Source organism: Amblyomma maculatum, chromosome 11, assembly GCF_055883805.1.
Source record: "Amblyomma maculatum isolate TAMU_Amacu chromosome 11, ASM5588380v1, whole genome shotgun sequence".
Classification (NCBI taxonomy): Eukaryota; Metazoa; Arthropoda; class Arachnida; order Ixodida; family Ixodidae; genus Amblyomma; species Amblyomma maculatum.
In genome coordinates, this window is record NC_139354.1 from 119,222,839 (window position 1) to 119,239,107 (window position 16,269).

Genomic DNA, 16,269 nt, shown 5'->3' on the forward strand with positions numbered 1-16,269 from the left:
GTCGGAAAGGTGGACCCTCGACAAGGTCCTACGGCAGCAGGCTGATGCCCTCCCACCGTATGACTCCGGTGTCATGGATGACGTCTAGCAGAGCGCTAGACGCGAAGGGTAAGCACCATGCTATTGGCCTTTTTACACTTCGCGAAAATGGCTCCTGCACCCCCGTTTAAGGTTGCCACACTTAATGTCAGAGGTCTGGCAGGAAAGAAAAAGCAGAGCCAAGTGAACCGACTTTTCACGGAGCAGGGGATCAATCTCTTAGCTGTGCAGGAAACGAAAATTGAGGGTGAAGAAGAGACCGGGAGTATGGTGCAGCGTTTCACATCTAGATTTTATGCTCTTGTGAGTCACGCCATAGGCACTTCTGCAGGATGTGTCCTTTTTGCTAAAAAGCTGCCAGGTCTTGCGGTGAAGGCCCATTTCTCATGTTTGTCGGGTAGGTGTGTTTTGTAGATTTCACTCTCGGCAACGCGGAGTGGCACATTGTATGTTTGTAATCACCAAATCAAACAGAGGAAAGGGCAGCGTTTTTTGAAAGCATTGAACAGCATCTCAGTTTGCAAAACCACCTCAGTCTTATGGGTGACTTCAACTCCGTCCTTAGTAGTCGGGATAAGACCAGTGGGCGCGGATTCAGAGACGTAAGCACTGAGGTACTGTCCAAACGTGTGGGGCAGCGGAACCTTGAGGATGTGGCGGAATGCCTTGACGGCGTGTGCAGCGTAAAAAACACTGCACACATTTTCAGCGTGCAAGCCACGCTCGTCCTGACAGCATATATGTTTCGCTTGATGTGATTACAAAAATGTAGTAACTACAATGTTGTTCCCGTCTCTTTGTTCTGACCACTGTTTAGCAATATGTGTAATAGGATCACAAAAGCGGGGCAGTGCTTTTAACTGAGACCAGTGGAAATTAAATGACAAGTTGATTAAAGACGAAATCTTCAGAGATTCAGTAACGGAAGAAATAGACAAGATAGACCCTAATAATACACTGAGAACATGGCAGCAATGGGAGCTTTGTAAGGAGCAGCCTAAAATAATAGCAATTTAGTAGATCTAGTGCCCTTGCCCCCGAACAGAAATATATTGAACGCAACTTGAGGTCCCTGCTTGAAAAAATGCCAGAAAATGAATGCGCAGCGCCTGGCAAATGGACAGAAGATATAAGGAAGATTAAACAAAAAATCGAATTGATAGAACAAGACCGTTATCGCGGTGCGCTTATACTTGCGAGAGCGGAGGAGACAGCTGCAGGGGAGGCACCGTCGAGACGAGCGCTAGGAATTGAACAGGCGCACGCACAGAGAAATCACATCGCAAATATAGAATGGGGCGGCGTCTTATCGGATGACAATGAGCATATTCAGCGCGCATGCTTTCAATACTACTAGACACTGTTTGTATTGCACGACTTTGATATGAGAGCGTTTAAGGACAGGTATCTCGAGGCATAACCAAGACTAAATGAAGAAACGAAACAAGGATTAGAGCGGCCAACAACTCAATCAGAGGTCGAACTGGCAATAAACAATTTAAACCCAGGAAACTCACCCGGTGCAGACGGCTTAAGTGCGGCATTTTACAAAGAATCTAAACTCGAAATAGCGCCAGTCTTAACTTTAGTGTTTAACGAAGCTTATGACGTAAGCGAACTGCCCCCTTCTTATGGCAAACCTCACACACTCTTCATACCCAAAACTGATGAAGCAGATAGACAACTACAAGTAACATCATACCGGCCAATTGCGCTCACGAACGTTGACTACAAAATTTATATGAAGGTGTTAGCACGAAGGCTGCAGTCGGTTATCCAGGATATCGTTGGGTCACATCACAAAAGTGTGGGATAAAGGGACGGTCCATTGTTACAAATATACACAAGCAAGAACTGTATTAAAATGTGATGTCATAAATGGCCGTGTGGCCATCCTGCAACTTGACCTTGAAAAGGCGTTCGACTGTTTTGCCCATGAAATTCTGCTTTGTGTAATAAACCATATAAATGTTGGTTTTGTTATTCGCGAGAGCGTGGCCCTGGCGTACCGAAATTGCACTACGCGATTAGTCGTAAATAAAATTCTGGGGCCCCCAATTAGCGTGCAGCGTTCTCGACAGGGCTGTCCCCTCAGACCTCTTTTATTCTGCACTTACATTGAAACCCTTTGCTTAAATATTTGGACAATGAGAATATTACTGGTTTTCGTTTCGTTTGTAAGCCGTGGAAGTGAAGCTGGTGGCGTACGCCGATGATGTTGCGGTTTTTACGGTTAGCCAGGAGGGTATAACCGAACTTGGTGATTCTGTAAAAACCTTTAGTGATGTTACAGGCAGTAGGGTAAACTGGTCCAGTCCCTGGGACTCTGGCATGGTAGATGGCAAAGTGCTCCTGATAATTTTGCAAACGTGTCCTGGGTGACGATTCCGCCAAAGTAGCTGGGCGTGCCACTGGAATGCTATCAGGATAGCGAGACATATTGGAGAGCATGCACAGTTGACATGCGGGAAAGGGCAGATAAGTGGAAAAGAACTGGTTTATCAATTTTTGCAACAGCCACAGTGTTAAACCTCTTCTCCATTTCTAGGCTGTGGTATGTAATGCAAGTTTTACACTGTGCAAGATTGAGTGTGCAGAAGCTGCATAGGATATTCGCGGTTTTTGTGTGGGCTTCAAGATGGAAAAGATGCAGCCGCACAAATTTATTCGCAAGTGTCAATGATGGCGGCGTGGGCTTAGGACATCTTTTTTGGCGGCAGATTGTCAGCAGATTTCTGTTCCTGCGTGACGTTCATGATCCATTTTTGTTCACTGTTTGCCAAATTAGGCTTGGACGTGCATGCCAGATTTTGTTGTGTCAACCGATTGTTACACGGGGGGTATTTTTGGTTACTTTAGAGAAGTCATTCAAAGTGTGCGATTTCTTTCTGCAAGATTTTCAAAAGAATATTTATCAACTGTGAAAAAGAAAAAGTTGTACAAAGATTTGTGCGACGTTATTCTTCCGGAGCCCATCTATAGGGCCATATACAGGGGAGACCCTGGGGGGAATGTACTGAAGAGGGTAAAGAGAATGAAAGTGCTGGCAGCGGCTAAAACTTTCTTTTTTAAGTTGCACACTGGAACTTTGCCAGTAAAAGTGTTTTTGCAAGAAAAAGGGTTATTTCTTCCATGGGGTGCACATTGCTTAATTTGTCAACAGCCAGAAACCGTAGATCATGTATTTGGGACGTACTTCAAAGAACCATAAATAAAGATTTACCTATTAATCCTTACGGAATACGGTACTTACCCACGCAAAATATGGAGAGGGTTCCATATGATTGAATCATGCTAATGGGCCTCCACAGTTTATGGCTTTCACGCATGCCAGGATATCACTGTGATCCTGATGAGCGTCCTACACGAACCTTTTTCCGCGAGGCTATCCATTGGTTTATCGAGATTGTGAAGTTTGGCGATGATAATCCTGAGTGGTTTCCAATGGTAGAACCTTTGATGGATCTTAAGAAATTTTAGAAACGCCAGCCCCTGGCAGGCTTATTATATCAATGTCTTGTGCGTGCTTGTGTTGTCTTGCAAAAGTCAGGCAATAAAGAAAAAAAAATCTGCTGCAGCTGCGCCGTATGACCGAAGGAATTTTCCACTGAGCATAGCTTCGCAGATAAGCATATAGGAAATGTTGTTTGCTACTCGGTTAGCTATTACTTCCGTATTTGAGGCAGATAAATATTAGCAGACAGCAATAACGCAATGCTTACGTTATGCCCATCATTATCTTGAGATAATTATTTAGGTTCTGTAACCGAGTGGCTGCGTGCTTGCCTCGCACTGCGAAGGAACCATGTGCGACTCCGCGTGCTCGCACAAATCTTTTACTGTTTTATTGCGAAAGCATTACTACTCCCATTTTTAGCCCTTCACGTAGCCACGGTAGGTAGGCACGTGTGGGCTGTGACGTCATACCAGCTGCGAGATATAGTCTACCAAGTCGAGTCGTCGGGTGGCGGCGGCGGTCGGTAGGCACGGCGCACAGCAGCTGAATCTGCGCTGATACCGAGTGGAGGAGCTACTGTCACGTCTTCTCTCAGTTTGTATATTCTGAGAATTCGTCGTATGAAAATTCGGTTCATATATGCTTAAGATGTGCTATCAAAAGAAGGTAAAGTGTATTGGGTGTGAGGCGCAGGTAATCTGAAAGAAACACGTTCTGATTCGCTAGAGGAAGCAGAAGGCAGTGACTTTTTGTGCCGCTGTTGCGTGTTGAGAGCGCGCCTGGATAGATTTGAACTAGAAAAGAGCGGTTTAGTATCTCGTATCTCGGAAGCCTTAGAAAATGAATTAGTTTATTAAGGGCAGAAAATCAAAAACTGCTAGGACAGCTTCCTCAAATGAAAACAAAAATGACCGACATTGTCATTGGAAGAAACAAGGACGGACATTCAAAAGCGGGTCATGTTACTGGTACTAGCACTGGCATGGAAGGCATAAGCAAAGTAGGTCAAGCGGAGTTGAACCGACAGAGTTTTTTGGAAGAAGCTAGGAAGAAGTAGGGGAAAAAAGAAGTAAGCAAGAATTAAAATCCGAGAGAGAAAGGCACAGATAACCGAAAGCAGGAGACAACAGCTGGGAGGGAGAAAGGAATGCCCAGGTGCTTATCTCCGGGGATTACAACATGAGCAGATGCAAGCGAAGTATCATGAAACTTGTAAAGGGTGATAAGGAAGTGCTAGATGGAACCTTCCCAGAGATGACAATGAGCGCAGTGCTAAAATAGAGTAAGAATAGGCGGTTGAAAAATTCCGCACAGCGCAATATGGTGAGAATAGCCGCGGGGCTGAACGATGTCCTAAATGGTGACACTGCAGTAGTGGTGGGAAGTTTAGATAAACGAGTGGTCGATATCAGGGCGATGACTCAGCAAGCGCAGAGAGTTGTATGTACAGTACCGGAGGTGCTAGGAACGGGCGGAAAGCTTGAAAAGGACCTGGTGACTGTTAATCAGGACATAAGAAAGCTAAGCCTGGAGAAGTGTTTCGAAGTGGTTGAGATAAACAGGGAGGTGCATAAAGCAGGTTTTGGCAGGGATTTCAGCGAGATGGCATACATTTTAACAGAAGGGTGGGAGCAGAAATCGGCTGGCCCCTGGAAGGCAGGGCGGTAGCTTTTTTACGGGGTCTGCGAGGGTTCAGTGCACAGGGGTACTAGTAGGAAGTGAAGCAGAAGAAAGCGTAATATTGGAGGCTGAGCCCCCCAAAAAATGGCGAAGAGGAGGTGGAGAAAGAAAAGAACAAGTAAGAGATTTAACACTAGGATCAGCTACGTAAACACACAAGGAGGTAGAAAAAGAGCGAAATGGCTAGAGATAGAACAGCAGTTGAAGGATGGCAAAATAGGTGTGCACGCTCTATGCGAGACTCATCTCAGGGACATAGAAGATCCGCCGTTTATGAAAGGCTACGTCTGCAGCGTCGGACTTCTTCCCCCTGCAGGACTCTAAAAAAGGAGTTTTCTTCGTTTCAAAACCTGATATGGCTTCATATCGCTAACGACTTCAATCTTTACATTGGGGCTAATCCCCAAGCTACGATAAATAAACTGTTATTTAGTGGGTTTTGGATAATTGCATGAATAGCTAGAGAGATTTTGCGGAATATTATGTGGGCGAGGGCGAATTCCTTGTTGAGTGAATAAGAAAAATTTTATGAAGGGTATAACAAATGGTCTGTTACATTCCACTCTGTTGACTGGGTGTGGCGTTTGGAGACGAGAGTGAGTGAGTGCGCGTGGCGTGTGTGAACCGAGGGTAGTGCGGGCCGGACGGGCGAAGAGATCGGACGCATCCACGAATAACGGACTGCCCAGCTGAACCCAGCCATTGCTTGATCGCGCGCGCACGGCCGAGGAAGACCATTAAACGGTTAACCCTTTGGTCCTCGGTGTTCGTGTTCTTCATTGGGGCCATCACTGTGGTCTGAGCTAGCGGAGCATTGTTGCTCAGAGCGCGGCGCTCCTGCCCCGTAGAGAATTCCACAATGTATATATTGTCACGCTAATGACGACGATGAAGGATGGTGATGGTGTGACAGAAGAGGAGGAAGAAGCGTGAAAATGTATACATTGTGGAATTCTCTACGGGGCAGGGGCGCCGCGCTCAGAGCAACAATGCTCCGCTAGCTCAGACCACAGTGATGGCCCCAATAAAGAACACGAACACCTGTTATTCTTGTACGCAAGAAAGACGGTTCGTATCGATTCTGCGTCGATTATCGGCGTCTAAATTCTGTTACGAAAAAGGACGTCTATCCTCTTCCTCGCATAGACGATGCCCTCGACTGCCTCTCTGGTGCGTCCTATTTTTCTTGTCTTGATCTCAGATCTGGCTACTGGCAAATTCCAATGGACCCTGCGGATAAGAAAAAAACAGCCTTCGTAACGCCAGATGGCCTTTATGAGTTTAATGTTATGCCATTCGGGCTGTGTAATGCGCCAGCCACATTTGAACGCTTTATGGACACAGTTTTGCGCGGCTTAAAATGAGACATTTGTCTTTGCTATCTGGACGATGTCGTCATATTTGGGCAATCCTTCCAAGAACACAATGACCGTCTAGTACGTGTCTTGAATTGTCTGCACGACGCCGCCCTAATTCTGAACTCCAAAAAGTGCCGCTTTGGAGAGCGCCAAGCGCTGGTGCTAGGAAAAATTGTCAATGGTAATGGTGTAATGTCTGATCCCCAGAAAACTGCCGCTGTTGAGTCTTTAGAACCCCAGCAGACAGTGAAGGAGTTGCGCAGTTTTCTAGGGTCGTGCTCGTATTTTAGACGCTTTATACATCGCTTTGCTGACGTTGCTTACCCATTGACGTGCCTTCTCCACAAAAACTTTACTTTTAACTGGACACCAGACTGCGACGCGTCATTCTGCCAACTGAAGTTTCTTTTAATATCGAAACCCATCCTACGTCACTTCGATCCTACTGCAATGACAGAAGTACACACAGACGCTAGTGGAATCGGTCTTGGTGCAGTCCTTGTCCAACGGCACGATGAACGAGAGCATGTTATCGCGTACGCAAGTCGTACTCTGAGTAAACCGGAGCGAAACTACACAGTCACCGAACAGGAATGCCTAGCTGTAGTTTTCGCTGTGCAGCGTTTCCGTTCATATTTGTACGGACGTTCGTTTACTATCGTAACTGACCATCATTCACTCTGTTGGTTGCGGAACCTTCGATACCCATGTGGTCGCCTCGCACGCTGGGCCCTCCGGTTACAGGAATATGACTTTGCTGTGGTGTACAAAAGCGGGAGGCGTCATGCAGACGCAGATTGTCTTTCTAGGATGCCAATGGCCACGACTGGACCTGAAAGCGACGATTTCGACAATTATATATCGACCCTCGAGCCAGCGTTCCCCGACACGAATGTTTTCAAAACGGAACAGCAAAATGATAGCAGTCTGCAGCCTCTGTTTGCCCAAGCCAACGTACCTACAAGCCGTTTTTGTGTGCATGATGGCCTCCTATGGAAAAAGAGTTTTTCGCCTGTCGGCCAGCGATACCTACTCGTAGTTCCCAAGACGTTGTGCACGGACGTATTGCGTGTTATGCATGATGATCCAACTTCTGGGCATTTGGGATCGGTTCGAACACTCCACCGTGCTCAAGAAAGATTTTACTGGCCCAGAATGCGCTCGACGGTTGAACAATACGTTGCCAGTTGCAAGCAATGTCAACGCCACAAACGTCCAACGGCAACTCCGTCTGGCTTGCTGCACCCTGTGAAGACCCCGACAGCACCGTTTGATCAAGTAGGCATTGACCTCGTAGGTCCGTTTCCGAAGTCCGTGGATGGAAATCGCTGGATTGTAATCTGCGTGGACTATCTCACACATTACTGTGAAACCGCCGCTCTTCCATCTGCTACGGCGCATCAGTGTCGCTTTTCTGGCTGCACTCAGTCATCTTACGACACGGGCCGCCACGAATTGTCATCACTGACCGGGGCCGACAATTCACTGCGGATGTTGTTGAAGAGCTCATGCGTTTATGCGCCGTAACTTTCCGACACTCGACGCCATACCATCCCCAGACAAATGGCTTGACTGAGCGTGTCAACAGAACGCTTATCAACATGCTAGCCATGTATGTGGACGCAGGGCATAAGAACTGGGACACCATACTGCCCTTCATCACGTATGCGTTTAATACCGCCACGCATGAGACGACTGGGTACAGTCCATTTTTTCTGCTCTATGCCAGACCCCCACGCTACTATCTGGATACTATCCTGCCCTTCACAAGCTGTGAAGACCCCTGCCTGGCTGAGACCCTCTGTCTCGCCGAAGAAGCTCGGAGAAACGCCCGATTACGGTCTGGTGCTTCACAAGAACGTTCTAAAGTGCGATACGATGCCAGTCACCGGCGGGCACGTACTCTGTAGGTGATTTAGTCTGGCTATGGCGTCCAATTCGGCGCCGTGGCCTAATTCAAAAACTCTTGGCCCATTATGACGGCCCATATGTGGTTATCAAACGCATTAGTGATTTAACTTATGGAACAGCCCGCCTGACAGCATCGGGTCGCCGGTCTGCCAAAACCGAACTGTGTCATGTTTCCCGCTTGAAGCCGTGTCAGCCTCGCACGACTCACGAACACGCCCAGAGGGCTTCGTCCGAGTAGGGGGGAAATGTCACGCTAATGACGACGATGAAGGATGGTGATGGTGTGACAGAAGAGGAGGAAGAAGCGTTGGTTTCGGGGCGCTAGTAGGCTTCATCTTGTTCCGCTACATCAGCACTGTAAATAAACCCCCCTTCTTATTTCATCGTAACAATATTATGGAACCAATTTATGCCGGGCTACCGAACATGGGAATTATAGTATATGCAGGATATAGGGATTGTAGGATGTAGTCGGTGGCCGGCGGCCTTGGAGATTATGCGGGGTCCAGTGTAAGGAAATGTCCAGACGTATGAAATACGATATCCTAGCTAAAAAAACGTTTCAAAATTGCAGTTAACACCGATAATTGAGCCAGCATCTCACCAGATGTCATCCTGGGATCCTAGCCACTATACTATGGCGAGGTTTTGTGCTATGGTAATTATTACATTGAAAAAATGTTCTATGTACACGATGTTTGAACAGGTTAATAAAATAAGCAGGCGGGCAACAGAATGCAAATAGAATGTACTTAGTTAAGAATATTCTGCACAAGAGGCAATGCAGAGCACATCACTAAGAGTTAGTACCACCTCGACTCGAACTCAGTTTGTGCATTGAATTCTCTTACATGAAAACTCATCCTATGGAAATTGGCATTTTCAGAATCAAAAGCCCACAACGTTGGTCCATGATACGCGGTTTTCAGAGGCTTTGATCTCCAAGTAGGCAGAAGATGCCTATAGGCTTCCATATATTACAATGCAGTACGATATCATACGAAGCGCCGTGTAAAATTGATTTTTTTTTTCAATATTTTTTTCCATAAAATCCCAGAACAGCACTGAATACTGGCAATCAATGAAACAATGTTGATTGTTTTTGGTGTATTGCACAAAGAGCAATTTACTGTGGCCACAAAAATACCATTCTTTTATATGCTTTAACAAGCAAACGTAGCTTATAAAAATTCTTCGCGCAAAGCGTGAGAGGCATTTTCCGCAGATTTTGGAGTGTATCGTGTCCCGATAGACCATAATGCAAAGATCGCTAGTTGGGTGAAGAGCATGAAAATGAAATTATTATACAATTGCTTTATCGAGGCGGAAAAAAGGAGTTCAAGGAAAAAAAGAACACGTAGGAAAACTGCAGTGGTCAGGTTATATTCGTTCATTTAAAGCGTTACTTTGCTGTTTCGCACTACGTGTCGTTTTCTATGTGCAGTCGTCATTTGTCCATTGCCCTCTGAAAGCGATGAATCTTTTTTAGCTTATCGCAGGGGTAGCCAAATTCCTCCATCATTATATCGCATCAGTTTTTTGAAGGTAGATCTCAAAATATTCTAATTTGCTAAGGGCTGGCAGTTTTGTCGTCGACTTAGAACGCATGTATTTCTTTCTACATAAAAATATATTTGGTGAAAAACTGCACGTCATAGCCAATCTTTTAGCTTCCCATAGTAGAGCGCAGCAGCGGCGGCAATATTTTACTTCCCTTTCCGCGTTTGGCACATGCAAATCCCCCCAAAACTGCTGTTATGCACTTATCAATAATATTTCGGCGCGTGACGACCTTTTTTAGTTGCGCTGGAGCATATTGTTTCATGTTTCTGGAAAAAGGCTAATCTATCCATAGCACTTTCGTGTTGCTGGCTCCTTATTTGTTGCAGATATGAATGTGCACCGTAAGATCAGACCAGGTGAGCGATTTTTGCTTGTAATTACGTCATACGCTCATGGGAGCCTATGGGAGATCGATGACGAAAAATATGTTTTAAATAATTTTCAATTTGTTGAAATTGCAAAACGCTGTCTTTTTGTATCTTGATCCACTCTAAGGATTAACATTAAAAGATAGGAAGCGTGCAGAGTGGGTCAGCGAAATAATTCAAATTGCTGATATTCAAGTGGAAATCAAGAAGAAGAAAAGGACATGGGCAGGACATGTAGTGCAAAGAGAGGATAACCGATGGTCGCTTAGGGTAACAAACTGGATTCCAAGGGAAGGAAAGCGTAGCAGGGGGCGGCAGAAAGTTAGGTGGGCGGATGAGGTTGTGAAGTTCGCTAGCACAGAACCGGGTTAATTGTAGAAATATGGGTGAGGCCTTCGCCCTGCAAGTGGGTATAGTCAGGCTGATGATTATGATGATCCACTCCTGCCAGGACATCGAACATGTTTATGAGAATTTGCCTACAAAGTGATAATAATATAGGAGTGCTTCCAACCCCTATATCTTGGTGCACACGATCTATATTATATATTCGTTCATGGGAAAATGCAGGACCTATTCATACCTCCTATGTCTTCTAAACTATATCTCACAAACAATATACATCAGTTCAAGCAGCGTGTTAAGGAGAGCACAGGACCTATATGCATATCCTGTGCGTCCTCTTACTACCCTGCAAGCTTCTTAATGGTTCTCTTATGCCTCAAATCAGCTCTTGCATATTCTCTTGCGATTTAGTAAAAACCTATAAAATTGCATATAGGTTTTTTCAATAGAGATATCTGGTGTTATTTTTTGGGAAAACTGCGGTTATGCAGCAGCTGTGATTCAGCTGTGTTGATGGCCGGTCAAGAGTACGTGGAATGTAATTTTCATTGTAAAATGTTGAAACTCAATTGAGAAAGAATCGCACATCATACACAGGTCAAATGAGCCAACAGAGGGTGGCACGGCGGAGCGTATGCAAGTCAATAGGGTGCAGGGCGCATGCCAGCATTCAATCCACTGCGCCTTTAATTGAGACATTAGCTTGACTCTCAGTCATTAGGTGCGCTACACTCAATTTGAGCCTCGGGCCCTTCGTGGTGGTTGTAGGGGCAAATATTTATTACTTGCTTTCTACAAGGAGGTGCTTCACTTCAGGCCCTATTGGATAGGTCCTTACAAATCAAGATTGGAGCTGCTATTTCGGAGCCTCAATGACGACTAACGCCGGGTCAGGGCCTGGCGACCGTAGGTCCTCGCAACTGAGCAGCGCCTCATACCAGGTCTCCCTAGATGTGTGTTATGAAGGATTGGGAACGGCGGGGAACGGAATGGGTAGGATCGGACAATGCGAAAAAACATCCCAGAAAGTCATTCAACACAGGATCCAGGCTCCATCGAAGCATGTATTCAAGAGTTAAAGGACTGCTGGACTCATCATTATATTCTTAAATATTTTGGGAAGCCTTTAAACCGCTTTCTCAAGGCCCTTGCAGGGTTCCCGAAAGCGGCGGTGGCTATACTTATATTATGTAGTTATTTATTTAATGTGGTCAGATATTGGGTAGTCTTGGAGTAGTCTTCCCGAGAAAGCATGAGTTCCCGGGCAGAAAGCGCACGGGCCTATGATCGGCGAACTCATTTCTCAGGAGTCCCAAATGGTCCGGAGCCCATATGAGATTGCACTTTGTAAGGTTGCTGGACAAACAACAATTTTGTAGGATGTCCTACGGAAGTGTACACTGTTTACTAATATCGCTCTCTACGGTGCTTCTTCGGTGCATGCCGTGCATGCGGTGCACGGTCACCTGGCCGTGATGTTTACTCAAACATGTTGCCACCTGCCGGTGGCACCACCGTGAGTCGGTCTGAGTAAAAGGCGTATGATGGGTACTCACAAAGGCACTTATTCTGCTTAGTTGGGAACCCATCATCTCCTGTTCGCCGTCAATTGGTTCTCGTCGCCCCAACAGCTTGCGGTGCTTCACGTTGATCCCCGGCACCGGTTAGGTTGCTTATCAAGGAGCTTTTTCTTTTTGCAAATAATACAAAGAAAACAACGTCGAGTTGCTCGGCACGTACCCGCTTGCTCTTGTTAGCCCGCTGCGGTAATCTGTGGCACTCGCCAATCTCTACCAAAAGTTAATCAGATGTCTCCGATGTGTTCTTAGCAGAAGTAGAGTCGCCAGCTTTATGAAAGGGAATGCGCGAGCACGTGGCATGACTCGACCAGAACTAGCAACGTATGAAATGGAGTCGTGAGGGAGAGAGGTGCTGTACCGTCTGCTAGCCGCACCCCGTGCACTACGCGCAACGTTTTCATCGTTAGGTAAAATCAGTGCAGTGTAGTGCCGCCGTCAAAGGATATCACCAATCTCTTCACGAAAATCCAAGACATTGGATGATAGAGAAGAAAGGAAGCACGCTGATATGACGCCCACCAATAAAAAAGAAACAGTGAAATGAGCATGAAAAGCAATGAACACGACAAAGCGTTGAGTGGTTTCGTCTGTTTACTCTTCTCTCGTTAGCTGCTCTGAAAGCGGCAGTTCCATTGTTACGCTACAGTCGTCTTCAGTATTCTCATGCACTAAAGCAAAGTTATCACACCTCTGTTGGATGCCCGGAGTGCTTGTCAATGAATGAATTCGATTTGCAGAGCTGCTTTTATTGGGTTATAGTAGAAGTTGAATCGGTGCTGTTCTTTGCCTTTTTTATCGCCGAGGGTCACAAAAAAGAGCTTCCATCATCGATGAGCCGTTGTTCGAATTTTGCGCAATATGAGAGGTGATTTCTTTGACGGCAGTACGACACTGCACTCAATGTTGGATGCCGATGCAAGGATGGCACAGGGTGCGGCCAGGAAAAGGAACCGCACGCTTCTCTCCTCTTCAATCCCAACGCCGCCGTAGCGCTTCGCCACTAGTACTAGACGAGGCTTTCTGCGCCGCTCTCGCCTGTTCCCATTCATAAACTCACAAATTCACATTTTTAAATTAATTACAATGAGAGTTGTAAAGCTTTTGATTTCGGTGAAATAGCATGCAAATTTTCATTATAAAACTGGAAGAATGGGTCCTCACCTTAAGAACCAGATTAATGCCGCTACTGTCACCGATATGTCCAGGCGTGTATCTATCCATGGCAGGATCATACATTCCATAATAATGAATGCTGGCAAGCTGGAAGAAATATTCCATTTGAAAAACTGTATGTGACCAATCTGCTTCCAATAGATGCGAGTAATGCGTGTCTCTCTTCTAGTCCGTGCCAAGCATCTTATATTGTTTTACGAAGCAGAGAGATTAGCATTACGTTGGCGAACACATGCGGGGGATTACTGAAGTAGTTTTCTAGTTAAGGCGAATTACTTATCTCTTACTGGTCGACTTCATAACTGATAACTTTTAAATTGCTTGCGTGTCCATCTGCTACCATCGCTCACAGTATGATTCATATTAATAAACGGGGGTAATCACTTATGGTTTGCCATTTTTACACCTGCACTTTACGCACACAAATTCTGTACTAATCAAATCTTTTACTTCCAATAAATTGTCGTAATTTTATGCAAAATAATCGGAGAAATGGTATACTGCTAATATGTGCTTTCCGGTGTTATGATGAAAGTTTGAATATAACAAGCTAAGGCTACGTATTTTTTCTCAGCATACGTGGCAGTATTTGATAATTCCTCACTATATTCTCACCTCATTCCCTCCATCACATAATAGTCTTGAAATATAGCTAAGGTCCCCTATATTATGAAGCAATACTCCTGAAATCGATATACCCACGCAATGGTTCAGGTTAATAATATAAGAACCAAGAAGACAACATCACGACATATAAAGCTGCACAATGAGCTAGCAGCAAACACAAGCTGATAATATCGATATTGTAATGAGGCAAATTAGGCAGTCTACACGGCAATACCTTTAAACGTTGTTACTGCGAAAACCAGCGCTGCTTAGCGAGAGCTTGGGCATCGTCAGCTTCGTCGTCCTTCTAACTTGGCCGCCTTCGTCAGCGTCTCCTTTGGCTCTTACTGGTTTTATAAATGACAGGTATCCGTCTTATAATACCCCAGCTTGAAAAGGAGGACATGCTGGTGGATTAAGGGAAAGACCCGATAGAAGGGTCATCGTATGGTTTGAGACGGTCAGTGTGGACGATTTCACGTCCTCGGCGACCATGATATGTCGAAGGGTTGAAGGGCGCGACACGATACCTAACGGGGGAAGTTTATTGAAGCACACGATAGGACCCTGGTATTTACTCAGGAGTTCGACTTTCCTCAGCTGGAAGAGGGCATCCATAGCCACACCGAGGACTTTAAGCAGCGGGCAGACACGTGAAACAGGCATCCTTTTTCTGGTGGTGCTTGTTTCGATTTGTAATCTTAAGGGCGATCGACGACACTCTTCAGCATAGGTAGCCAATTAAGAAATGGTTGTCAATTCAGAGGTGTAGGGGCGGTAGCTTAGGATCGTGTCGACTGTGCAAAAAGGTTAGCGGCCATACAGAACGCAATAAGGGGAGACGCCAGTAGTCGCTTACGTCGCTTGCTGCACCGGCAATCGCGCACCGCAAATGCGAAGCGCAACTCCGGCGCCTGGCGTTGTACTGTAAGGATCCAGGTATTTTTTCATGCAAATAGCAAAACTGACACTACACCGGGGAACCTTTCGAGTAAAAATGTGAACAACTTCTGTATGTTCCTTACTAGGCAGCCATGATATTTTTCTTATTGTGTTCTTATCTAGCTTATTTAGCAGCTTTGAGGGTTAACACAGTTGTTCTGACCGCCTTGCGGAATTTTGCTATTCTATGGAGTTCCTTAGACTCGATGTTTCCACTCGTCTTATACTTGCTAGCATAATTATATTGTTTTGATAGCTCGATTCACATCTCAATATTAAGGTTCGTGAGTCAACGTTTCTATTGAATTCGTATTCTTCAATCGGACGCCGTGATAATGTTGTAGTATTTCCTGTTCATTAGAGAAAAGGCGCCCAAACAAGTCCGAATATGAACACTGGGCTGTGGGAGGCTGCTGCAAATTTTTTATCCGTTTGCAATTTTAATTTGAACTGATGTCAAAAATAACTTATCGCTTCGCATTTTCATTCCACCCAAATGCAACCCCCATGATCGGAATCCATCTCGTAGTCCTAAGCTAAGTTGCACAGCATCCTTAGCACTGAGCCCCTCGGCGGTGCGCACCATATGTTATTGAGCTTGCTTGTCGAAGATAGTGCTTGGTTTTCGTCACTATGTTTCAGCTTCTGAATTCTTTGTGTAAGCTAATTTGAAATCGTACAATTTAATTTCCGTACAACTTTACTTTAGTATCGGATCCGCAATTTGGTTAGGGCTGGGGCGATACGCGTCTCCATCTCCACTTTCTTATTGATCCATCCTCGCCAGGATTGCTTGAAGAACATTTTCTATCTCTCGGATGCGATGACAATATTCGAAATTAGCAAATATTCTTTTGCTCGAGCTCTCTTTTTAGGTTCTGATCTTCTGCTTTTTCTTTTTCTGGAGTGTTTTTATGAATGACCGCTTTCCAGCTTAATACGTCGCCTGTCACTTGCCCACATTGTTTATAAATTTGCATCTGTTTTACGGCTCACACTTGCTGCAGCGGTTCAGTTTTCAAAGTTGTCGATCTCTCATCCAGGAGACCTGAATTCTATCCGCTTGACATGGCAGCAACGTTTCGAAGATGGAGAAACGCCTTGCGCACGTATAGTCCGATGTCAATGTGCATTTCGGACCACCAGGTGGACGAAATTATTCAGAAGATTTTCTTACTGCATCCCTTGAAGCAAAGTCTGTTGCGCTGCTTTTTTGAACATATTAAACGTTTATTTTAATTGTGGCT

The 16,269-nt window shown here is 45.4% G+C and overlaps 1 protein-coding gene across 1 annotated transcript in view; it reads right to left on the reverse strand.

Moving 5' to 3' along the window:
- Positions 1-16,269, reverse strand: part of LOC146174856 (neprilysin-1-like) — a 101,065-nt gene that overhangs the window by 15,832 nt on the left and 68,964 nt on the right. The window contains exon 13 of the mRNA XM_084585472.1: positions 13,463-13,561. Coding sequence (XP_084441598.1) covers positions 13,463-13,561 — 99 coding nt within the window. The remainder of the gene's footprint in view (positions 1-13,462; positions 13,562-16,269) is intronic.